The sequence below is a fragment of the Manacus vitellinus genome, unplaced genomic scaffold (assembly GCF_001715985.3).
Source record: "Manacus vitellinus isolate BGI_N305 unplaced genomic scaffold, ASM171598v3 scaffold_4_pilon, whole genome shotgun sequence".
Taxonomy (NCBI): Eukaryota; Metazoa; Chordata; class Aves; order Passeriformes; family Pipridae; genus Manacus; species Manacus vitellinus.
Window position 1 is genome coordinate 12,901,370 of NW_021940604.1, and position 25,756 is coordinate 12,927,125.

The 25,756-nt window shown below is 37.6% G+C and overlaps 1 protein-coding gene across 1 annotated transcript; it reads right to left on the reverse strand.

Moving 5' to 3' along the window:
• Positions 1–1,905: 1,905 nt before the first annotated feature.
• TMEM200A (transmembrane protein 200A) lies at positions 1,906–23,679 on the reverse strand. Its single transcript, XM_018077834.1, has 2 exons — positions 23,637–23,679; positions 1,906–5,057 (listed from the first exon to the last, which is right to left on the reverse strand). The coding sequence occupies exon 2, from the start codon at positions 5,039–5,041 to the stop codon at positions 3,563–3,565; it is 1,479 nt and encodes a 492-aa protein (XP_017933323.1). The 5' UTR covers positions 5,042–5,057; positions 23,637–23,679; the 3' UTR covers positions 1,906–3,562.
• Between the last annotated feature and the right edge of the window lie 2,077 nt (positions 23,680–25,756).

Here is a 25,756-nt window from a genome sequence, read left to right on the forward strand (position 1 = left end):
AAAACCAAACTGGGGGGGCCACCTCACTTTCCCATCCTTTACACAGCTCCAGCCTTATGACAGCCATGTGGGTGGATAACACTGTTCTGAGGTCCTTTTGTTGCTGAGAAAGCTAATGCCTTCCCATCCATTAAGCCATGTGCAGTTGAGCAGCTGGAGCATTTGCCAGTCCCTCCTGCTGAATTTGGCGCTGCTCTGCAAGAAAGGGTTTGGTTCACTGCCTCACAGGGAGAATAAATTGGGCTCACCGGGGAGTAGTTAAAGTATCAACCTGGCAAGAATCCAATCCCTGTTTCAAGGATTTTATTCAGCAACCTTTTACAATTTCATGTAAAATACAGAGTCAGTTCTGTAAGAGACAGTGTAACGCAGCATTTATGCCCTATCACTCTATCTAGCAGAGTCCTGCTCTTTATTTCCTGATGAAACTTGCCTAATAAATGAGCTTTGCCCACGAGGGTGGGATGGACCTAAACATCAGTCTGATCCATAGCCAGTGATTAAGATGATTACCTAAAAAGTAGAAAATATATTTTTTAATAGTCTTAGGCAAGCTCATTGTGCAAGCAGTTCTTTCTTTCTGGAGTTATTATAAACAAAGGACTCATTTCCTCTGGACAGATGTAAGGTTTAGCTTATTCCATGAAAAGGCTTGTAGTGTAGCTACACAATTATTTCCTCTGATGACAAAATTAGTCTTAAACTTCCTGACTTTGGCTTCTTTTTCACCCTGGAGTGTACATGAAAAACTCATTGTGGGGCTGCACAAAGCATCAATAATGGAAATGAAATAATAAGAAAAAAAGTCTGTGAAGTTAATCTGGAACTGATTGAATAAGATATTTATAATTTTGGCCACTGTAAGATTCCTGACTCCCCCATGTATGAAGGGACTGAAGCACCTCTCCTATGAGGAATGGCTGAGTGAGCTAAACTGTTTAGCCTTGAGAGTTCTCAGAAGGATCTTATCAATGTGTTTAAATATCTAAAGGAGCTGTAAAAAAGAAGGAGCCAGGCTCTGGAAAGAGTCTGTTGCCCAGTGACAGGACAAGGGGCAGTGGGCACAAACTGAAACACGGAAGGGTCCCTCTGAACATCAGAAAATCTCTCTCATTGTGAGGGTGACCCAGAACTGGCACAGGTTGCCCAGGGAGGTTATGGGGTCTCCCTCTTTGGGGTTACACAGAAACCATCTCGACATGGTCCTGGGGCCCTGCTTAAGCAGGGGGGCTGGACAAGATGACCTGCAGAGGTCCTTTTCAACCTCAACAGTGCTGTGATTATCTGCATGAAAGCCTACCTTTTAGGGTAATTGGGGAATATTTTTGTAGTTGGTCTGTCAACCACAGAGTTTCTTTGCATGGTGCTATTTTGACTCCTTAAGTTGGTAGCTTTACCTCGGTAATTTTTTTTAATTTTAAATTTTTAAATCGGTACATTTTTCTCTACCTGTTATCTATGTTAAAAGCTCATGCCCTGCTATACTTACAAAGGGACCATCATTCTCACATATGATAGTATGTGAAAAACAGTATTTTAAGCTATCTTTTAATGTAGCTATTAAGGAAATAAAATGCTTGCATCATTAATGTCTTTTATAGTGTTTTCTATTTTTATGAGAATACTTACTGCCAAACTAAAAAGAATGGGATGTTCTTTCCATACAAAAATTCCCTGTATCAAAACCACTTTGAATATATTTCACATTACATGGGTAAAAAAACCATTCAGCCTTTACATGTGCAGGCATGTTCCTGAAATTAGTCATGACAAAATAAGAAGTGGCAGGCTAAAAAATTAAGTACAATGGTATATACAATGCTATGATACCTAATTATACTTTGATATGTAAGATTTGAGATCATAGAGGAAAAAATAGGTCTTAAAACAGATATGTGTAGATAGACATTTTATTGCAAAAAATAGCAAATGTCTTAAGAACACAAACCAGAAAGTTATTAAAAGCTTCATAGCAAAATATTTAGCCAACTCTGTTACAATATATAGGCTTGAGGTTCTAACAGTTAACACTACGCCTCAACTCACTGAGCAAGTAATGCTCCTGATATATAAACATTGCACAGTTGAAATATGGAGCAGAATATTTAAAAAAGGGAGAGGGCATTTTTATCTTTGATCTTTCATAGCCAAAGTAATTGAGGAACAACGACACTTTAAAAAGTTTGATTCTTTTTGGGAAAAGCCATTAAAAATAATTCCTGAGTATTTAGGTTAAGTGAATATATCAAATTCAACCAAGACCAACATCCTGTTAGGTAAGCCTAGCAGCTTGAAGTGACATTCTCTAGCACGGTGTCAAGGCAGGGCCACGGCCTAAATACCTTAATGAAATACATGAAAACCTTCTGATATTGCACATTCAAATTCTCCTTCTCTTTAGCAATAGCCTACAACTGTCAACTGTGAAGCCTGCTTTGCTGAGAAAAACATTGTTGTAAATGTCGCTTCCTTTTGGAAAATCTTGTAATGCAAATTGCCACAGCTAAACCTTCAGTGAACCATTACACCAATATTTATGTGAAATATATAAATCAAAATTTTAGGCAAGAGGTTTTTTTAAAATATTAGTACACATACTGAATTGTGTGTTTTGTGTCAGTATTTTGAACATAGAGATCTAGTTATTTAGCTTCTTGCTATAGTAATAAGAGGCAATATATTAATTTTCCATTATTGTCTTCAGATGCATGCCCCAATATCATCTTATTATACATCGTTTCTAAAATCCAGTCAGCATTCATCATGTTCCTATGATTTTAATTGAATCTTTCTATCCTGATTTTAAAACCGCTGCCAATCAAAGTGGTGTAGAGAACTGAATTTTCAGATTTCTTACTTTATATATGCTTTTCCAGAATTACGTGATTAAGTTACAATGGATGTAGAAAGATTATTGTACGAAGCATAGTTAACAATTCACAACACCGGTATTCAGCTCGATCAACTACAATGAATTCACAAAAAATTGTTTTAATTATATCCACTCTTTTCTATCCACCTACCCCAATATGTAAACAAGTTTCTTATAATGACAGTGGCAAGACTGCAGTTCAAGACGTACTGCATATGAAAGAAGACACCCAGGAATAAAGGCTTGGATTTGACAATTCCAGTATGTGCTCCTGGTCCCTTCCCATTCTAGACCACAAGCTGTGTTTTCAGACTCTTGCAGTCTTTAAAGAAAGACAACTTGCAAGTAAGTAAATTGAACTTTTTTTCCTAATGCAGTCTCCTGGAGTCAAAGTGATAAAAAGTAACATGCTTATATAGAACAAAAGAAATAATGATTTGGGAATAATTTGAATCAGTCATAACAAAACTGTCTGAGCAATGATAATGTACAGTATTGCAGCTGTATGTTACTACAACAAGAAACCCAACATTACAAAGGTGAAGATTTCTGTTTGCACAAGCCAATTTTAATGGGCTATTAAGCATTTGGTTAAAAACAGGCTGGTACAGTCTCACTGAAAAGGAAACACTTGTCAAAATGCTTTTTTAAAAAATACTGTATGACATCTTCTAAATTGTAATTTAAATATTAAAATCTTGTTTCAGAAGTTCCTCGCTTCAGGTTGTTACTCAAAAACTCATCATGTTCAAAACTCAAATTATTATGAGATCTTGATATCATAAGAAGCTTTTCCTTATTAGTAAAGTCTTTCTTGACTGCTGCTTGTGGCACAAGTAACCTATCCATTGGATCCTCTTTGTTTTCTAGCTTCATGTATCCTTTACTGTTGCTTCGATCCAGTCTGGGCCAGCTGGGGTGTTTCCTTTGTTCAGCTTGGACAGTGAGCATAGATGGACCCCTGTCCAAGTCCAAGGACTTAGAATGAGAAGACAAAAGATGCAAAGATGTGTTGGAACCGAACTGTTTCCTGGCAGCACCAGGAGATAAAAGCTTTCCTGTGCTTGGTCCAAGAGTCATAGAAGATTTGAACTGATCAGATGGAGTGTCCACAAATGAATTGTGTCGTGGCAGCATGGGAACGGCTGGTCTGTAGGATTCATTGGTATCAGTTAGTGGAATGGCCAGAGAATCCATTGACAGATTTCTAGACTGACCCCTAGCGATCTCTGAGTCCTCAGTTATGTTGTCTATACTGGGCTCATCAATAACACAGTTATTCAGTTTAATTACTGGCAGTGTGAAAGCACTAATAGAAGATGATACAATGGATTTTGTTTCACACTTTATAGAATTAGTGCTTTTGTCATCTGAAGCCTTGCTGGAGTGAGGGTAAAGTCCAAAGACTGAACCAGATTGTTCAGTCAGCAGAGGTGGCAGGAGGCTACTACTAGTGGTTCTTTCTTCATTTAGAGTAATCTCATCTTCTTCAGCAGAACTATCCATTCTAAGATTACTCTTGAAGCCAGAGAAAGGCGCAACCGTGTTCGCAGCCAGATGTGATGCACATGAGCTCCCACTGTGCCTGAGTTCTCCTTCCCCCAACAAGCCAGTGAAGGCACCACTCAGCTGCTTTTGTTCTCTGATCCTCAGGGTGTGGATGTCTATTACAGTGGAGTATATGTCTCTCATGTGTATTATTTTTGTTTCTTTGTCACGGTTTTCATGCAGAATGGCATTTGCACAAATAAAAATGAAGATTCCAATGCCCATAGTAAAAGGGCCCAGCATTTTCATCTTATCTGAGTGTACATGCTGTTCAAAGAAGCGAAGTAAAATGCTTCCTTGGTTTCTCAGGATTTGGGTTTCATTTACAGATAGATTATCTTCAGATCCTAAAAGCTGTTCCTTTTGGGGCCAGTATCCAAGGATGGCCATTGCAATTCCAAAGAATGCAATAAGCACTCCCAAAACAAGAAAGAAACCTGACGGAGAATAAAGACGGATTTTGCCTCTGACAATTACTACATCTGTCCTGGGCCGGCGTCTAACTGGTTTTTTCTCCTCAGAAGCTGGTGCTGTGGCAAGATTTACATGTTGCTGAGATCTGGCAGAGTCTTGCCTTTTTAAGGCAGCCAGTCCTGTTATGACTCCTCCGGTTGCTATCATACTTCTATATTGTGCCCTGGAAAAAAAAAGAAAAAAAAGCAGAAATAGTGAGGCAAAGGTTGTCTCGGCAAATATAAATAGCATTTTGTTAATATGCAAATTTCTTGATAATTAAAATATTCCTGACTTTTAAAAAGCTACTACTATAGCTTAATCTAGTTGTGACATAGTAGCAGTTTTGAGATTCACACGGCATTCCAGAAGACTTTTTTCACTGTAAATACAGGTAACAAAGCTTCCATCAGTGATACAGACAGTAACATAAATCTAGTGCTCTTAGTGGTGATATATCAGGACTAAAGATGAAAATATTCATAAGTCTTAACAGATAATTTATCTCTGCACTGGTCTGCAGCAAAGTCAATAATATATTATGACCTTGTTGATAATTTTAGCATTTTAGTTAGTTCCTTTTAAAACTAGTGATGCACAGTGACTGTGAATACAGTTCATTCTACATATCCCTTTTAAGAGAGCTTTCCTGATAGATTTTGGCATATATTCATACATATTTATTCCAGCATTTAAATAAGCTTTTAATAAGTCTATTCAGATTGCCTGAATCTCAACTACAGAATCATTTTTGCCTTTACTAATAAAGCTGATCCTCTCATATCTAAATCTTTTTATTCCCCTTGTTGTTCCTCTTAGACTACAAATCAAGAACCTCAGTTTAGTTTATCAGACAAGAAATCACCATAAATTTCAAATGAATTCGAATTTTCTTATTTTTATTAGGAAATTTTATTTCATTCAAGACTTACTTTCACACTTGCTTGTCTATCACATAAGAAAGATTAACAAGCAAGGATTTAAAAGAGAAAGTCATGTTCGGTAATTTTTTATGAGCAAGAGTAACAAATAAAACAACACAGTTCAAGACAATTGTATTTTATTTTACAAGGCATCTTAGACTTAAAAATAGTTCCTGAGCTTAATTATTTAATATTAGAAGTAATGAGAGATAATGTCGTAGAGTAAAATTAAGATACTGTAATCCAGGTATTAAAAAATTATGTCCTCTTTGGTAGTGTTATTTTGCTCAGAGATAAAGGAAGGCTGACAGACTTTTGCAGAGGAAAAGGCTATGTCAAAGCCAGGGATGGTTTAAGAAGCAAAACTAAAGTGAGACTGGGTGAATAACATGAGACACTGAAAGGTGGAGGTAAAGCAAACTGGTGACTGCTTGCAATTTACAGGCACTGATTTTCACCGCATCTCAGATTTTTTCTTTTGTTTTAAATGTTAGCAGTACACCCATTAAAAAAACCCAATTAGGTCTCTCATGGTATGAGAAACAGATTCCTTACTTGGACGCTCTCACAAGCAGGTGTCACATAAGCACATCTACAAACAGCAATCAGTCCAACCCACCAAATATGAAATTGATTATAAAATTAACAGGGAATTTGAGATAGGAGGCCAACTGGAAGGACTAATCCAGAAAAAAAAAACCCTAGTGTTATTATCTGCTAAACAGCAATTCAGATGACAGACAGACAACCTGAACTCACTCCTAGCACCATCATAATTAAAGGACAGAGCACTTCTTCTTTCTCTGTAAGAAAGGTCTTTAAAAAGGAAGGATTTGAAAAAGGCCTAGGATGCTACATATACAGCATTTTCTGAATTTCTGAAAGAGAAATTCATAGCCTTATTCCAAAAATCTCAGAAATTTTACTTGTAGTGTCAGGTTTCATGTTCACAAACTCCCTGGGAATTCTTAGCCTTTGCAATTAATTTCCCTTTTTAATGCTGTGTGGGAAAATTCCATAGTTCAGTGCAAATTAATGTATTGAATGCTTCATTAAAAGCCTTTTTTTTTACGATAACAATTTTAAAATCCCCCAAAGAAAGTTATTCGACACTGATAGTCTTTAAAACTTTCTTATTTCCTTACATGTTTATGGGTTTCTGCCAAAACAAAAGATCATTATTCTGTAAAACAATGTTTTGAATGTCTGGACAGAAATAAATAGGACTTAGCCATTATAAAAGCTTTTGTATTTTGTCACAACTCAATTAAATGTAATTAGCTTTCTCTGTGAAATTAATTAATTATGGCATATCTTTACTGAAATCAATAATCATACAGCTATAATTTAGTTTGTTCCATTAATCTTTTCCAGTTCCCAGACCTTTGTGTGGGACAAGGAGTTTCCATATTCATGTGGTATTTTACAGGCACGCATGAACCTATCTGCTCATTTTCGGGTCTACCAAGGAACTGCACTGGTAGAGCAGTTTAGCACTAAGTTCTCACTGTGCCTGTTGGCAGGATTTGTTATTTTGTGTACTATACTATGCTTATCACAGCTACCTGAATTGCACCAAAGAGTGAACAGAATAAACTCCCATCTTCTTGCTAAATATTTTAAAAATACCTCTAGCAAGAACTCCCCCCTAACTCTGAAAAGTAGAGCCAATAAAAACATACTTAAAAATTACATCTTGGGGTGTCTTTCTGTGGAAAGTTCTCATCTGCAAATTTTGCAAAAACTGGAAAACCACAACTCAATTACATTATTACTTGAAGGACAGAAATTGAGATGTCTGAAAGTAAGAGAGGAAGCAAGATCTCTCACGGCACATGTCTGTCTTCCAAACCATTCTATGATTCTGTGATTTCAGGGGAACATGCTGTTCCTCTGTTAATTTTACCTACACCAGAAATTGGGCACAAGGGAGGAAAAAGTCCAGCTGCTACAATATAGAAACATATATTATACACAGAAAGAGTATCTTTCCTATTTCTTGAGTTCACATCAATATTACTAAATTTTTCTTTCACTGTAAAAATCACAACCAGGTTTGTAAATTATAACTTGAAATAAGCCACAAGGTTGGTTAGGCTTATAAGCTACTTAATAATATACTAGCAGCTGAATTTTGATCTCTTCTGCATCTAATAAAATCAAAGATGTTAACAGAAGTATTGGTGTGAGATGATTTCACTTCATGCTGACAGCTTTACAGAAGCCAATTACAATGAAGTGCCTATTAAGATGGAAACCATTTTTAGAAAGTATCATATTTATTATAAAAAGGCATTGTAGATACATTTATTCTGCAAACCTGTTAGTTTTGTCACATAACAGCCATAATAAGTGCTGCTCATTAAATGCTGCTTCTCTTATTTAACTTAGCACAGTGATTACGTTTAGTTTTACCCTGAAGTCTGAATTCAAACTTCTAAACAAGCAAAGACTTAGAACACTTTTACTCAGAGATAAATAAAGATTATGCTAAGAGCTCAGACAGCATCTCTTTAGTGACACTGTGAATGATACATGCTGGCTCTGCAAGGAAGCAAATAATGGTAAAATGGAATGCATTTCCCAAAAAAAAGGGACAGGCCTGTAATTCATTTTATAAAATATAACTGTCTCACTGATACAAAAGCACCACAGCTGCCAAGGTCCTTTTGAAGAATAAACTTTGAACAATTCTCTAACCTTGTGACTGCTCCATTTGTTTCATCTTCAGCAAGAACATCAGGTCCAAAGGCCTGGACAGCTTAGGGCTTTAGTCTTGAAAGAAGCAGCGGCCCATATTTACCTCTACATTTAGCTTCACTTTGCTTTGTGCTGTTGTTATAGAGCGGCTCTGAATTATCTTTGAGTGGCTGGCAGGGCTGGTGTCAAAGAAAGCCCATCCTGGCAGAGATCCTGTGAAGCAGCTCCTGCTCACTCTCCCTCTCTTGGCATTGTTTGCACAGAGAATGGCTCTTGACACTTCAGCTGTAACCACTTTAGACCACTAGCAAGATGTACCTCAACTCTCATCCAGGAGATAGGCTAAGCTCAGTCCTCTGGATCTGGAGATGCCTTAAAAAAAATCCAGCAGCAGATGGTTGTTATGTGGCCCCTAAGCACAAAGAAAGGACAGACCCCTCAGCAGATACTACTGGTAGTGAGTCATGCAGCAAAGACAGAGAAATGGAGACAAAGGGAAAGACCTGGATAACTGTGGTGGGGAATGCCAGGTGCCCATCAAAACTGCTCTGTCACTGCCCTCCTGAGCTGGATGGGGGGGGGAGAAAATAACAAAAGACCTGTGGGTAGAGATCAGGACAGGGAGAGATCACTCATCTATGGCCATCACGAGGAAAACTGACTCAACTTGAGGAAATTAGTTTAAATTATTACCAAATAAATCTTTGTAGGATAATCAAAATTAAAACAAGATCTTAAAAGCATCTCCCCCACACTCCTCCCTTCTTCGTGGGCTCAGCTTCATTCCTGAATTCTTTACCTCCTCCCCACAGCAGTGCAGGAGGATGCGGAATGGAGGTTGCAGTCACTTCAACCCACATCTTCTCTGCCGCTGCTTCCTCCTCAGGGGGAGGACTCCTCACACTCTTTCCCTGCTCCAGCATGGGGATCCTCCCACAGGGTACTGTCTTTAAGGTACAGACTGCTCCAGCAGTGACCACCATGAGGTCACAAGTCTTATCTTTCCATGGGTTCACAGGTCCTGCCAGGAGCCTGCTCCATCACAGTCTTCCCAGAGAGTCACAGCCTCCTTCAGTATGGGGTCCTCCAGGGGCTGCAGGTGGATATTTGCTCTCCCATGGACCTCCATGGGCTGCAGGGAGGACAGCCTGCCTCACCATAGTCTTCTTCACAGGATGCAGGGGAATCTCTCCTCCAGTGCCTGGAGCACCTCCTACCCCTCCTTCCTCAGTGATCTTGGGGTCACTGAGGACTATTTTTTTTCCCTTCTCAAATCCATTATCTCAGAGGCACTACAATAGCTGCTGATGGGCTTGGCCTTGGCCAGCAGTGGGTCCATCTTGGAGACATAGGAGAAGCATCCATAAGTTTCTCACAGAAACCACCCCTGTAACCCTCCCACTACCAAAACCTTGCCACACAAACCCAATACAGTAACATTTGTAAAAGTATGTGTAGGTAAGGACCCATGAGAGGGGCTGCAGCCCATCTAAGAAAGAATACCAGAGCCAGAGGAATAAATTCATGCAGGAAATTTGTAGACATGATTCAAAAATGGGTAACGGAATGACATCTGCTTTTTCCTTACATTACACTGGCTATCCAGGCCAAGGCTGCCAGAGAGGCTGGAAGGGTTTCTCTTTTATCACCTTTCCATATGTGAAAAGGTTGCTCAGATGCTCAAAGATAGGATATTATAAAGAAAATTAATTTTCACAAACAATTTTTTTGTGAGTAACCACTAGACATTGCTAAGCAAAGTATGAGGTATTTTCCTAACCAAGTCAGAAGGTCAAACAAACCAACAAAGAAATGGTAGATTCACTCTGTGAGACAAAGTAAGGCCTAGGTAAATTATCATAGACAAACTGTAGTCCTTCTCTTTTACCAGTACATCAAGGTACCACTGATGACCAGACAGAAATATGGTGTATTTATGCCATCACCATCACTCATATCTGACTTGACAGACACGTGACTGACATACAGACATATCTGCCAGCCTAGAGAAAGGAAGGGAGGCAGGAAGCAGCTGACCTGAGGACTTGCTAAAGTACCCGCAGAGCACAGAGCAACTTGAACAGTCTCAACACATCCCCGGGGGGAGGGGGGGGGATGGCAGAGAAAAGGAGCGACTCAGAGTCCTTCTGAAGCTAGAAATTGTCTACAGAAGTAATACCCAGTTATCCTTTGGAAGCTAAGCAAATGACAAAATTGATGTGATAAGATTTCAAGGGATTTGAGCCCAGCTGATTCACTGATTGATAAACCCAGATAGAAGAGATGTGTCGACTGCAAGAATCTATTACAGACTGCATATTTCTGTTTTAACAGCAACTGAGGCAAAAGCTGCTATTTGGACAACAGCTCTAATGCTAGGCAGCTTAGGAAAATCTGAAAGATGTGTGTACAAGAACACAGACTCAACAGAAGAAATGGATTCCATAGCATGTTTTAGTGGCTCCAATTAACTTCTGGTTCTACAAACTACAAACTATTTCTTTTTCTCTTTCACCTAAGAGACCACCACCTTAATACCCCTCTTCCCTTCCTAATGACTAGCATCTCCTTAACTGTACTGCTGTTGAGTAACTTTTTTTTCAGAGATGATCTATTAAAAATTTAATTAATCTCTCACAAATTATTATCAGCTCTCAACTTGTAGTAAGTTTTAAAGCTTGCGATTTCTATATTAGGTGCCTGAAAGCTTATCTAATTTTTTTCAACTATTTGGTACTATATAAGTTATTACTTCTACCTACAACTTAGTCTTCTGAATACATAATGATTTAAATTCTATTGAGATCTTACACTTAATTTAAATTCTTCACAACGAAGATGGGAAGCAAACTAAAGAATACCAGAACTGTATTTCTTTAATATTATGTTTTATTCCAAATACATTTCTGTATCCCTTACCACTTAAAATCTTTGCAGGATACTCTTGCTTGCATAAATATTTTTTTTCTCATTTATTCTTTGAAAAATTACTGAAAATTATATGAAATTATCTGAACTGTACATGCTATTTCCCTGTAGTTTAACTCTATGTAAAACTTTCTGAAAAGTTGAGCTCCTCTGTTTCAGTAAAGAACTAAAAGTAACTAAAGTTACTGCAGTAAGAAGCAGTAAGAAGTAAGTGTGACAGAACCTCATTTATATTACTGTAGCTTTTCCTATTTTACTATTTCAGCTTATTAGGAAATTTATTTCCCATCAGTACTTGACTCATTATCATTCAAGTGACTCAATTTCAAATTTTAACAAGAGGACACATTTTAACATTGGGGAAAGTTTCCTTTCCCCTTGATAACCCTAGAGTCCTAGAAATAAAGAAGGTGCGCAAAAGACTGTTTACTCACAAAATATTTCCCATAATTAAGAATGCAAATGATAAAATGAGAACTGATGACATAACCGAGTAAACAAATCAATATTAAGCTCTATTTAACACATTTATACTTTCTTCTGATGTACAGTATATACATATCAATGTTATCTGTGCATAGAGGTTGTCATCTGGTACAATCTGTTCTATTCCAAAGGCAAAAATTTGCAACTTTATAGGCCCAAAGGGATTAACCATTCTGATAGACGGAATACAGCAACAGCCAAACAGAGGGCAGTTTCACAAGAAACAGAAAAACTCATCTCAATTTACGTTTTTATTTAGCAGTTTAACAAGCAGCCTGATCACCCCTCTGTAGGTACTGGGGGGCTGTTGCTCAGTCCTCCTGAAGCCGCCCCTTCTCCAGGGCTGACCCAGCCCTCACTCAGCTCACCCTTTTCCCAGGCGAGAGCTTCAGATCCTGGCCTCCGTAGGCACTCCACGCTGAACTTGCTTCAGTCTGCAAACGTCCTTTCTTCATATTTTATTAATGTGAAAGTTATTTTTTGAAATCACCTGGGCTTTTCTTTAGCTCTAAACTAACTTGCAATAATCAACCAATAACTAGAAAATATGAACTAAAACTTGTAACCTTAGAAATAATGATAAATATAATTGTAAGGGAAGCAAGGATACCTGCTACCAGATTCAGGGAATGCTGTGACTGCGTACTTTAAATCACAGAGAAAAAAAACCCCTTTTGAATGTCTTCATCATTTACACTATCTGCCATATACATTAATTATTCCAACTATTATGCCAAGGTCAAATGTAAGGTGAACATCCAGCAATACTGCATAAAGATGAATGCCTGAGCTGCTTTATCCTCTTTGCTATTATTTCTCCTTCAGCCTGATCCTTTCAGTGGGTCATATATTGTAATTCTGTGCAAAATCAGCAACATTCAATATTGGCAGCATTACACAGAGCTCGTTAGCTACTCATAAAAGCACAGAGCAGACATCAAAGAGAGAGAGAAGGAACCTGAGTTTCTATATTTTGTTTTCAAGATACTGCTCTATGACTTGGCCTAGATTTGGTCTGCCAGCTTTTGCTTGACCCAGTTGAACTCACTTTTAAATTTGTTCCATCTTCAATGTCTACTGGCACACTGCAATAAATCAGATGTGAGTCTACAGAAGTTCATGGATTTTATCAACGTAAAACTCATGCAAAATGAGGTTGGTGCCACGTCTTGTATGTCTGGAACAGCTTCCCTATCACTATACAGTGAACCAAACATATTCTCAGGTCACAAAACACCTGATGTCCTGAATTCCCAGCTGTCCTGCTCTCTCTAGCTGGACCATCTTAGTTAAAGTCCTACATGATGCTCTAAAGAAACACAAGATCTCAGGCACTGGACGTATTTATTTGTGGAATGCCTACATAACCTCTGTATCCAATGTATTTATTAATTAGTAAATTTAGAGATGTAACTTGTTTTCAGAAGTGTGCACCAGTAACTTCTTTACTTATGCACAGAAATTTTCACTTCTTATGCACAGATATGTCATGTCTTTTTCCAAAATATATTACAGAACTACAACAAAAAGAAAGAAGGAGCTAAAAAAAGAAAGGGGAAACAAAAAATGGGAAGTAGCTTTATAAGATTTGAATAAAAGTTGTTTAAAAGGTGATTGATTAATAAAGTGTTTTAATTTTCTTCCTAGAAGAAAAAAAGCCCAAACAATATGCACACAGGAAAATAAAAGCTGGATATATGAGGCTTTACTGCTGGTTTTATTTGCTTGCATTCTCCAGTTTGCCTGAGCTTTTCTACTAAAAAACAGCTAGGGTTTTTTTAGCCTAAACTGAGCAAGGCGATAACTGTCCTTTAAAACTGAAGTGACAAAATCTGTTTCTAAGCTATTTTAGCACTTTAGTTTGTGTAAACCCATTTTCTAGTGAAAATCAGTACTACAAATGGAAGCAGATACCGGCTGTTTAGCCAAGGATTCATAATTGTTTTAGATACATTTGTCCATTCGCATTGTAAGTGTTCATATTCTGTAAATAGAAAAGAGCCTGGGTTATATACATCTACAGGTGAAATAACTAGACTATTTAAAACCTTCTATGCCATGCAATCTGTCTGCTTTCAGTATAAACAGAAAGTAAAGCATTTTATTGAAAATAATCAGTTTATGACCACAATCTAATTTAAAATGTGTAAAAGAAGCATGTGGATCTTTATGCATTTATTCTAGCTTGCTTTTTTCGTTTTTTATTTTTTAGACTTTACTAAGAATAAAAAGGAGCTTCTTTTAAAACTAAGAAACTGAACACTTTGAGATAATACTATAGCCCAGCAACCTAGAACTGAAATCCAAAATTCATAGAACTAATGTGAATTCTGAAGCAAGCTCACACAATGCAGATCAGAGTACTGACCAGTTATCAACCACAAGTCATGAAACAAATTTTATAAAGGTCTCTAGATGCTTCTGAAAGACTGAATGTGTAAACGTAGAGTAAAAGACATGTTATCTGTCATTTCCTGCAAAGGAAAAGCATGACTAAACACTCCAGGGCCCAGTGTGCCAGATAAACTGTTTCCTAATAAAAAACAAACACAAAACAAGAGTAAAAAGGTAAGAAAATATCTTAATTTTCAAGTACTAGGATTGCTGGTTCTTTACACCTGAAATTTTGAATAAAACAGTGAGAGACACTTGGTGTTGAGGTATAAGCACAAGCAATGCTGGAGTGATCTGGCTACCATTTACACTCACATCATCTAGCTGAACTAGCAATATGTTACTTGATTTGATCAGAGGCAAAATCTCCAGCTTGGACATACACTTAATATAGGCAGTGACCAGCTGTCATGAGACCAAACAAATGTCCATATCTGCACTACATGCTCAGTTGATCAAGTTATTTAGCAGGTTCTAACAACTGTAATTTCCCCGTGTATATAAGTCCAGTTACTGTAAAATCAAATAGTATCAGGAAAAAAATGAAGTAGGTATTTCAAAGAAGGTTTAAGTAATACACACCTTAGATATGAAATCAAATCTACTTACAACTAAGAAGTCTGAGCAGCACTTTCCCCCTGACCTAAAAAATACTTCTTGTTCTATATAAAATGTGCAAACTCAAAGCAGCAGGCATTAGCATGCTCTGCTGTCAAGAGACCTAGGACCAATTTTTTCAAACACAAATAATGCAAGAGTCTAACTCTGAATAGTACTTAGGTATCTACATTGTGTACTTGTATTTGAAAATCTCAGTGCATGACAGACGTACAAAAATAATGTTAAGTGCCCAGCTTAGCAGAACTTAAGGACCTAGGACCAAAAAGTAAATGTTAAAGTCACAAACAACCCTGCTACCAGTTCATCAAGCCTGGCAGCGTAGTTTTAATTTAGTGGCCAAGTCACTTGTCTGGGAATTGAGGTGTCTTGTGTGCCAGGCCTCTCTACCAGCAGGAGACTTTTTCCCATGTCTTTAGTAAAGTCCATACAGGGGATCTTTCGAAGAAGAACTAGAATTTGAGTTCCCTGAGCTCCTCAGCCACACGGTTAAGAGTGTTTGTATGGCCAAGAAGAACAGCTGGGACCCTATGCTATCATTATGCTCATCAGATCTGTAATTACATTCCAAAATCTCCTTTGATGACTACGATCTAAGGAACACTGAAAACATGGGTCAGTATTAGGATGTCTTTTAAACTAAAGGCCTTGTACAAGTTAACCTACCCAGCCAAGACGCAAGACAAATCACCCCCTCCTAAGGTCTCTGTTGCTGTAATTAGTAAGGTCACAGTACCCAAGCTGTCACATTTATAGACAATTCCAGTATCTTAATACTAATTTTCAGTGATTCAGGGGTACAGCTGGACTGTCAGTTACAATATCATTATATTAATCCACAAGGGGAGAAAAACCAGTGTATGATGTTTAGGTTATTCTATGTTAGTAAACTAATTAGGCCACTGTTATATCACAGCCATTAGGATATTAATGGAACGAAAACGTTCTTGGGTCTCAAGAATCCCACAAAAATAAGTAAACTGGTTAGTGTGATGCTATTTCCAATATGTCAACAATAGTTTCAAATGCTTGATACAAAAAAGGGATAGTCAAGCACTATTTCTTAGAGAATGGAAAGCATAGTTCAAAAATACTTTTGGTATACCACAGTCACACTTTTTTGCCCACTAATGGATGACACAGAAATAAATTATTATTAAATTAACAGTAAACCTCAGTTATGTCTTCAGCAGACTAAAATGATCTATCCAGACATCCACATGGGGGCATCAGTAGAACCTGTAAGCATCCACACTGCTACTCGGCTTTTTACAAAGTACACAGAAGAGCAGCAGTTTCAAGACATAAATTAATATTTCACATGCATAAAACAATAGAAATGTCAATATGAAGGCTTAATATCATTACTGTTATGTAAATTATCCCTCACAAACAATTTCTTATGTACTTTTAATCAACTCCTTTATCACTTGCATTATAATAAACCACTCTCTTTGTGCTGTAACACCAAAACTAAGGATACTACAAATAGGAAGAATCGGCTGGGAGCCAAGTAACCTATGGGTAGTGAGATGCTAAGAGAAAGACATGCTGAAATACTGTGGGCCACATTTATGGAATTGTATCTTAAGCTACATGACTTGCATAGTAAATCCCTTTTTTCTTTTACCATGAACCATCTGTGTACAGCATTGGGGGTTATAGCCAAACAATTCCTTTGTAGTACATGAAGTTAAATAGAGCAGAATAACTGCTACCTCCTTGCTTCTACTTGCTTACAAAATGTCCAGGTGTTGTTCACATAGGGGACTTCACATACAGCACAAAACTTGTGACCCTTAAAAGGTCTGCCTCCCTCAACTCAGACACTTACATTCCATATTGTTGCCTTGCATTTCAAATATAAATAGCTCGTCCATATTACCAAGTCCTCTGAAATACAGCAGAGTTGATCTTATTTCACTTTGCATCCAGGAATCAGCACATGCCTGTCCTGCTAATTTGCAGAAAACCATCTCCATTCAGTTTTTCCATTAGACTGGGTTCCTAAGAAACCTTGTGGAACAGTCGGCTACCAGACCTTAGAAAAATTAGAATATTCCTAGCGCATGAGGAATGATAAAGAGTGCCCCAGTTAAAGACCTAATAATGAATGCACTGCTGATAGCATACTAGCTTATTTAATGGGTTGTGAATTTTCAGTGCCCTCATTTGTAAAGTCTATACATCTGTGTTTTAACATATTTGAACTACCCTGCAATTGCCCATGTATTTTAAAACATGACTTCGGTTGACTCGTGTGATCATGACAGATGTCAACATAGACTGATACTGGGTAACATTTTAATTTTAGGGGAGATGTAAACTATTATTAGCAGGTATTATAGGTTGCAATTTATTCACAAATGACTTGCAGTAATTTTTTTTGCCCCTCGAGGTCCTCACATTCATTATTGCTATAGCACCTTACGATATTAATATTTTACTTACTTTGCCTTAGTTTGGATATAGTAATTGTTAATTAAAGAGATAAATATCAGTTTATTTTAATGAATATCCTCCTGACTTACACAAAGCCAGCATAATGTTCAGAATCAAGCACTTCCAAATTAGGCACAATTAAACTAAAATTAATCCATAACTACAATTATTTGGCACCTTGTTAAAAACTGTTGATCTGTCACGCAAATATAGACAGTATAAACAACTAAGAGATTATTTCAACAAGAAGTTCAAAGTCAAGAAGACAAAAAATATATAGTCAAATTATATAATCAGTTAGTATAAAAATTACATTTATGGCTTTAGAGTCTTCTCAGCTAATCACAGAGCATTTGTAGGTATCAGTCAGTTTGGTATGTCTAAACCTTTAGCCCAATTTCTGAATGCATTGCTGAGGAGAAAAGAAAGTAAGGGTCAGTAAAACTCATCAGACTACCAAGTGACAACAGATACAGTATGGGTTACTTTTTTTTTTAAGAAATTACTGCAAAACTATCCGTTCTGTGTAAGAAAAGCAGGACGAAGAAATGGGGAGAGGAAGACTAAATTGAAAATGTTGAGCAGCAAGAAGGTGTCAGCAGTTCACCATAGTTTTCAGTTCAGAGTGTAGGGGAAAGAGTGAAATACAATGTCACCAGTTAATTAACTTTTCAGTAGAAGGTTAGCAATGTGTTACCAAATTACTTCAAACAGATTTATTTAGACAGTTAAACCAACAAGCAAAAACAAAACTAAAATTATCCACACATACTTGAAGGCATTCACTAAAATTCATAGAAAATATATAGAACACTTTTAAACAAATGCTTATTTACGATTCATCTTTTCTCACAGTTCTGTTTAAAGGTCACAGTTCAATGCTTGTTCCTCCTAGAGGAAATATGGCAGCAATGTCAATGTAAGTATGGAGTAAGAGGCAACCTTAAAATACAACAGAAACCATGACACAGTTGGGACTATCCAGGTTAGTGAAGTTAGTGCCAACCAGAGCACGCCTGAACTGTAACCAGTTTCCAGTTGTGTGAGATACTGTCATAACGTGTCAACTCTGAAGGCAGGTACTAATCTCTTTCACTTTCTTATGAAAGCCTCAAGGGCTTTGATTCTGCAGAAAAGGTGCTTCCTAGAAAACCTTGGGTAAAGTAAATAGGTTAGATAGCTGGATTAGTGGGTGTGTATATATATATTTATACATGAGTTGAAGTTCATTATGGGACTAAAATGTGAATAAAGTAATTATTACTTGTTCACAGCAATGAAAAAAGTGCAGCAACACCACATTAAGCCAGATATCTGACAAAGAAAAAGGATAACTGTTATTTTTTACTAAAACTGTGCCCTAGAATTAGCAGAGCAAATATCAAAAGGAAAGAGTTCTGTACAACATGAACTGAGCTTGACATTTGAAATACCGGCCGATAGAGCTGCAAACATCGAGGACCACCCAAAGTGAATAAAGAGGTAGAGGAGCATGCAGAAAGATGAACCAGATCACGTAACTATGCGCAAATAGCTTGGAATGTCAGAGACAGAATGTAATTTAACCAATGTAAATGCCAAAAAAATTAAGATAATAAATGCAAACATACTATGAAGCAAGGAAGAATCAAACTGACAAAGATACCTATGCAAGCAATGAAAAAACATGACATGAGAATGAAATCAAAAGGGAAGGTAAAAAAAGCATCTGGTTATGACAACTGTTTAATTTGTAGGAAATATGTAAGGTCTGTGGGAGTTAACTAGTCAGATACACTTGCAGCTTCTGGCAGATTTGGCAGCTGATCACATCCTCCAAGTTCAGCTGGAGGACAAGATTTTACAGAACAAGATTCTCCTTTTCCTTTCACATTACACTGTTCTTCTTCCTATAGAAAGGATCAACCATCACCTGCCCAGAGGTCAAAATGATCACTTCACAGGTGCTTCGTTTAGGCTTCTCATTTAGACTTCCCATTTACTCTTCAGTTTTTGTTATCCTAGACCATCTCTAAGACACCAGCAAGAAACAAGAAGGCTTGCTGCAGTCCTCACAGAAGTCACGGACTGCTCTATGCTCATTCAGTATAGCCAATTAGCACAGCCACCACCGAACAGGGAAGTACACAGTACTCTGAGTGGTTCATAAGCCACTCAGCCTCAGACACTTATGCCAGCTGACTCCAGTGCAAACGTGCCTGCATTTCCCTGGTACACATGCATGAGGCTTCTCAGGCTGCCTTGACATTCCAGGGTGTGGTTGTAAGGGAGGCACATCCCAACCAAGAGCATTCTGGATTCCAGCCAATTCTGACGCTTCTAGCTTTCAAATAGCTGCAAGTTTGAGAAAAGGTTCAACACAGGCCTTTGGCAATTTTTCACAACTGAGTTGCTGAGTGGGTGAAAGAATGGGTCAGAACAGAGGGCACTCACAACATCTCTGCTGTAGTCCTCAAAAGCTAAATTCAGAAAAGAAAGATCTAAAAATAAAATGCCTACTACATAATTTGAAATATAATGTCTGTACTGTCAAAAAACAGGATAGATCATGTTAGTATTTTTGTTGTTGTTCTTAGTGGCAAATTTCTATATGTTGCAATGTTTTATTCAAGATCTTTGAAGGATCCTGCTGCAAATTGCAACCATGAACACCCCCAGCACTTCAGATTGGCTGGAAACTGTGTTTAGATTTTTCACATGAAAAATCTCCATCTGAGAAAGAAAATAAAATTACCCATTTTACAAGAAGTTTGTGTGTGCACATTATATGGAGCCAGGGCAGAACCTTAAGATGACAAACCTAGATGTGTTAAACCAAAATGCCCCTTGCTTTGGGACTAGTGGGACAGATTCCTAAATAATCCCTAAATTAGCCTGGAAGGAATTATTGATTCTCCAGCTCACAGGTTTTACCAAAGAAGACTCACTTGAATGTAGAACCTTTCTTGGTGAAATATTCTCACTTATACTGAAATAATTGCAGAAATGTGATTTAAGAGTGTTCATGTTATCATCATAGAAGGGTTTGGGTTGGAAGGGACCTTAAAGATCTTCTAGTTACAACCTCCCTGCCATGGACAAGGACACATTCCAGTAGATCAGGTTGCTCAAAGCCCCATCCAACCCAGTCTTGAACACTTCCAGGGAGGGGCATCTACAACTTCTACAACTTCTCTGAACAACCTGAGGGTGCCTCACCACCCTCAGTGAATAATTTCTTCCTTATATCCAATCTAAACCTACCCTCTGTCAGTTGAAAGCCATTTTGCCTTGTCCTATCACTACATGATCTTGTAAAAAGTCCCTGTCCAGCTCTCTTGTAGGCCCCCTTTAGGTAATGTCTGCCTGGAACTTTCTCTTCTCCCGGTTGAACAACCCCAGCTCTCTCAGCCTGTCTTCATAGGAGATGTGCTCCAGCCCTCTGATCATCTTTGTGGCCCTCCTCTGGACTTGCTCCAACTGGCCATTAATCATTAACAGATGTTAATGACATCATCATCATCCCCTGGTGCCATAAATATCCAGTGTGATCCTGCTCACAGAGGATCAGCATCTGTAAGAAGATTCTAATTTTCTTTCCATTTGAGGTATGATATAGATCATGCAATTCCATGGTGTCACCTAAACTGCTTTTGTAACTGCTAGGACATTCATGTCACTTTAAAAGCTTCAAGTTCCGAAAGCTCTGAGAGGTGGCCAAAAGATGAGATACCATTTTTTTCTAGCTTGGTAACTTGCAATCCATGAATGATACTGCAATTCATGCATGTTTAAGCATCCTACTTCTTCCTTGTTCTATTCTGTTGTTGTTACACTCGCAAATAAGCATAGTGACAAATAGTTCTAATTGCATTACGCCGTCATGTAGTACTAGTTCTGAAAAGGATTACTGAAGAACATTGATGAAGTGCAGTACAGCCCACAGAATATTTCTATGAAACATTCAATTTTCCAGCACTTCCTGATTATCTTCTGTTTTGAGCTGTGTGACCCAGCTGAGCATTAACATTGATTTTTTAATTTAATTACAGACACTCTGGCTTGGAGAGCTGAGACATGCTGAAATTCAATTGAATTGGGCTTGCCCTGGCCTCCTCCTAATACACACTATGCTGATTAATCCAATCCTGTTCTGATCCTCTGAAGTGCAGGCTACATTTATCAGTTCCCATTCCTTCACAATGAGTGCTGTACACCATTTGCATCCCTGATTCACCACTGATTAACCATATGCCCCACATCAGCTTCATGTAGTTCATTGAAACTGTTATCACAGAAACATATTGCTTTAAAAAGAACAGGGGCAGTAAAAACAAGACAAAGGAAGGGCAGACAGGAACTCAACCTGTGTTTTGGGGAAGGATTTATAGGTTTAGACTTGTATAGGCTGCAATAGGCATATAGTATTCACAACATCTTTATTCTTCTACATCTTTATTCTTATCCTTTTCTTTTGAACATGTGGTTGTATTACAGTTCAGTTGTTAAGAACCTTAATTTCATGGATAATATAAGTAGATTACATCCACCAAGCGCCAATTCCCAAGGACCAATGTTAGTCATGGGAAAGTGACAAATACTTGTTTACTCTACTGACTCATAGAAGGGGTAAGAAGGAGCTGCTGTTCTGAGCTAAAAAGTACTGGCTCATGTTTCTTACCTGCAAAGTCATAACCAGATCCCAGCATACCAGAACCTACTCTTAGTTAATATCATAACACAGTAATGTTCCAGGAATATAGCTATAAAAATTACATCATCAGATTATCACCACTAGAATTTAAAACACTTTTAAAGGTTGAATATCCATTTCCTTTTTATGGAACAATTAATGCATAAAAAAGCTCAGGGCAAAATTTTGAAAACTGAAGTTTTTGACACTTTTACCCTTCGGGTCTGAACCTGCAATTACAAAAAGGTTCATCTTTAAGCATTTGAGCATTAGAACCTCCCAAATTCCATCTCTTAACTGCACCATGGCTCTTTATTTCTGACCCTACAACACCCTCTTCAAATTCCTATCTACTAATCACCACGTAATTAAGTTATAAGTGTTTCCCTAGGCAGCTGTTCCTTCCTTGTTTCTGCTTTATTCTCTGCATACTTCAACCTTATAAAGAATTGGGTTTTAATATTTTCAGAGAAGATTTTAACTGATGAATTCACATCTTTGTTGTCTGTGAATCTATAGGGTTTTACTGCCTAACAGTCTTTGCTGATGGGAAAAGAAGGAAAACCATTTCAGACAAGAATCCGCAGGTCATATTGTTCACTTCCCTAATGTGTTCATAGGGATCATCCTGTCATTATTTTGGGACAAATTTTTTGCATTTTCCACTCTTTATTTCAGCAGTCCAGCCTGCTTGGGGTTTTGACTTGTACATAAAAAGAAGATTTAAAATATGTTAAATGCCCAAATTCGGTAGTTCCTCCTTTAAATCATGGTAGGCTTTATATAGCAACCAAATATAAGATGTGTGTTGTGTGTATAAAAAACAAGCCTATCAATTCAGAAATTGCTTTTTTTAGCAATTGCTTTGTTAGCAAAGTTACTATCAAAGATTTACTAGTCTTTCGCTGTAAGGATCTTTCTAATTATAAAGCCTTGCAATTTTGCTTTTTGAAAACATGCTTCCTTGAAGTTCACAGCCCACTTGTGACCTTCTGAAAAGCTTTCCTGTAGAAAATTACAGTGGAGACGAAAAAAGAATAATGTATCATAAATCTGCATAGAAAACATTATTTATTATAAAATATTGCTATGACATATAGGCAGCAGCAATAGTTTATTCAAAAGCTGTCTCTGTCAGCTGCAGATTCAATTTGTGGACTTAGAATCAAATGATCATCAAATGATTACACAAGTGCTACATTACTGAATATACCACACATTCAAAACTGATTTGCTTACACAAATAGAAAATAAACACATTAACAGAATAAGTAAATTATATAAGACTTTTTTCCCTAAATAGTCCGCCTCGCTGAAACATTGAAGCTGTCCCCTAGACACAGTCTTATTCATAGGAATCACTTCACGTTCTACATTTAATATTCAACTGCTCAGTAAACATTGTGTTCTTTCTCTACACAAAATTAAAAAGAAACCCATGCTTTGCACTATGTCATAGAGCACTTTAACATACAGAATAAATCCTACAAATGCTGAATTACAGAATCATAGAATATCCTGAGTTGGAAGGGACCCACAAGGATCACTGAGTCCAACTCCTGGCCCTGCATAGGACCATCCCAAGAATCACACCATGTACCTGAGCGTGTTGTCCAAACACTTCTTGAGCTCAGACAGGCTTGGTGCTGTGACCACTTCCCTGGGGAGACTGTTCCAGTGCTTGACCACCCTCTGGATGAAGCACTTTTTCCTGATATCCAACGCAGCTTCATGCTGTTTCCTTGAGTCCTGTCACCGGTCACAAGAGTAAACAGATCAGTAATTGCCCCTCTGCTTCCCCTCATGAGGATACTGGAGACTGCAATGAGGTCTCCCCTGTCTCCTCTTCTCCAAGCTTCCCCAATTAAGTGAAAATGTTTCTTTGATTATTTTTTTAAATATTCTCTCTTCAAATGTGTTCTTAAAGCCAATCTAAAATCTGGGATTAATCCAGTTCTTATGAAATTCTCTTACAGCAGTAAATTCTGTTTCTTATAGCCTTCTACTCCCAGCTGCCATCAATAGGCATGAATGGAGTCCTGAAGCATAAGCCTTATGCAAAGCGACTGAGGGAGCTGGGGATTTAATCCTGGAGAAAAGGAGGCTCAGAGCTCTCTACAGCTACCTGAAAGGAGGTTGTAGGAAGCTGGGTCTCTTCTCCCAGGTAACAAGTGACAGGATGAGAGGAAAAGGCCCCAGGTTGCACCAGTGGAGGTTTAGATTGGATATTATGAAAAATTTCATCACCAAGCAAGTTGTCAAGCATTGGAACAGACTATCCAGGGAGGTTGTTGAGTCACCAGCCCCGGAGGTATGCAAAAGACATGAAGATATGGCACTTATGGACATGGTTTACTGGTGGACTTGGCAGTGTTCGGTTACTAGCTGGACTCGTGGTTGGATGACCTTACAGGTCTTTTCCAATCTAAACAATTCTATGACTGTATGACTGAAGAGTAGCTGAAGATGTACATGATAGACTGTAAGCTCTACGGGGCAAACACACTGACCATGATTGTTTTACAAGTTGTGCAGGAGTTCACCTCTTGTACAGCAGGTTGTGCACATCACTACCACTCACCCATCTTGCATTCTCAGAATTCAACAGCAAAAAAACTAAATAAAATCAATTTAATTAGCAGGTGATTTTTAAGTGTTTTCTGTTAGTAGGTACATTTCAGAAATTAAAACAAATGTTCAGTGAAGGTTGCTTTGACACTAATTAATGAAATTCCTTGAAAATATGTAAAGCAAAACTTTTGTTTCAGTTCTAGTCATTGGGCAAAAGTGGTCTTATTCGAACCATCCTGATGGACAGTCACAAAATTGTGAGATCAGATTGCACACTATACTCCTCAGGGGAACATTGTTAAAACAAAGGTAAACTCACAGCCAGTGAGATTTAGATGGACTGTGTGTATTAAGCATAAATACAGATGTCTTCCTGAGTCACTGCCTGAATCCAGGCACCTCAGATTAAGAAAAATAAAATTCTCCTATCATCATAGACAAAATGCAGATAAAGAACCTACTGCGTACTCTTGTAAGCCAAATATCATATACTTAAGAGAGTATCTGTTGCATAATAGTGAATTTAATTAGTTTGCTTCCATAGTGAATTTAATTATATTTTTTATCTTTGAACATTTATACAAAGATATATATCTTTCCATTTGCATCTTGACATGACTAATGGAAGTACAGTGTTTTGTCTGCAACTAATTCATTTTCACTTAATACAGCAATGACTGGTTAATTTCATTTTCTGGTGTGGAGGACATCCTGTAACACAGTCAATGTTGCTTCAGAACCCCTGAACTTAATTATCTCCAAATAGAAGGCAGAGAAATGGATACAATTTTTTCTCTCTCATTTTCTCTTTCTTTATCTCTGAAATTACCTGCTGTGTATCAGAAGATTTTTCAAAGATTTATGGCTAAGCAAATGCTGCTCTTATTGGTGCCCAATTCTCAACAGAAACTTTGCATTAGTAAGGCAAGTAAAATTTGTTCTGGAAATATCTGTTAGGATTATGTTTAGCATAATTTATTTAAACTAAATTAGAAAAAGAAGTCACCTACATTTATAGTCCTGGTCCTACTTTTTTAACTGCATATAAAATTATGATTGCCTTCTATGGAAATTTTAAATGTGCAAGGAATTCAAAATGATAATAAAGGATATTAAGCTGCTCCTCTCGTGAATACCAAATAACTACAC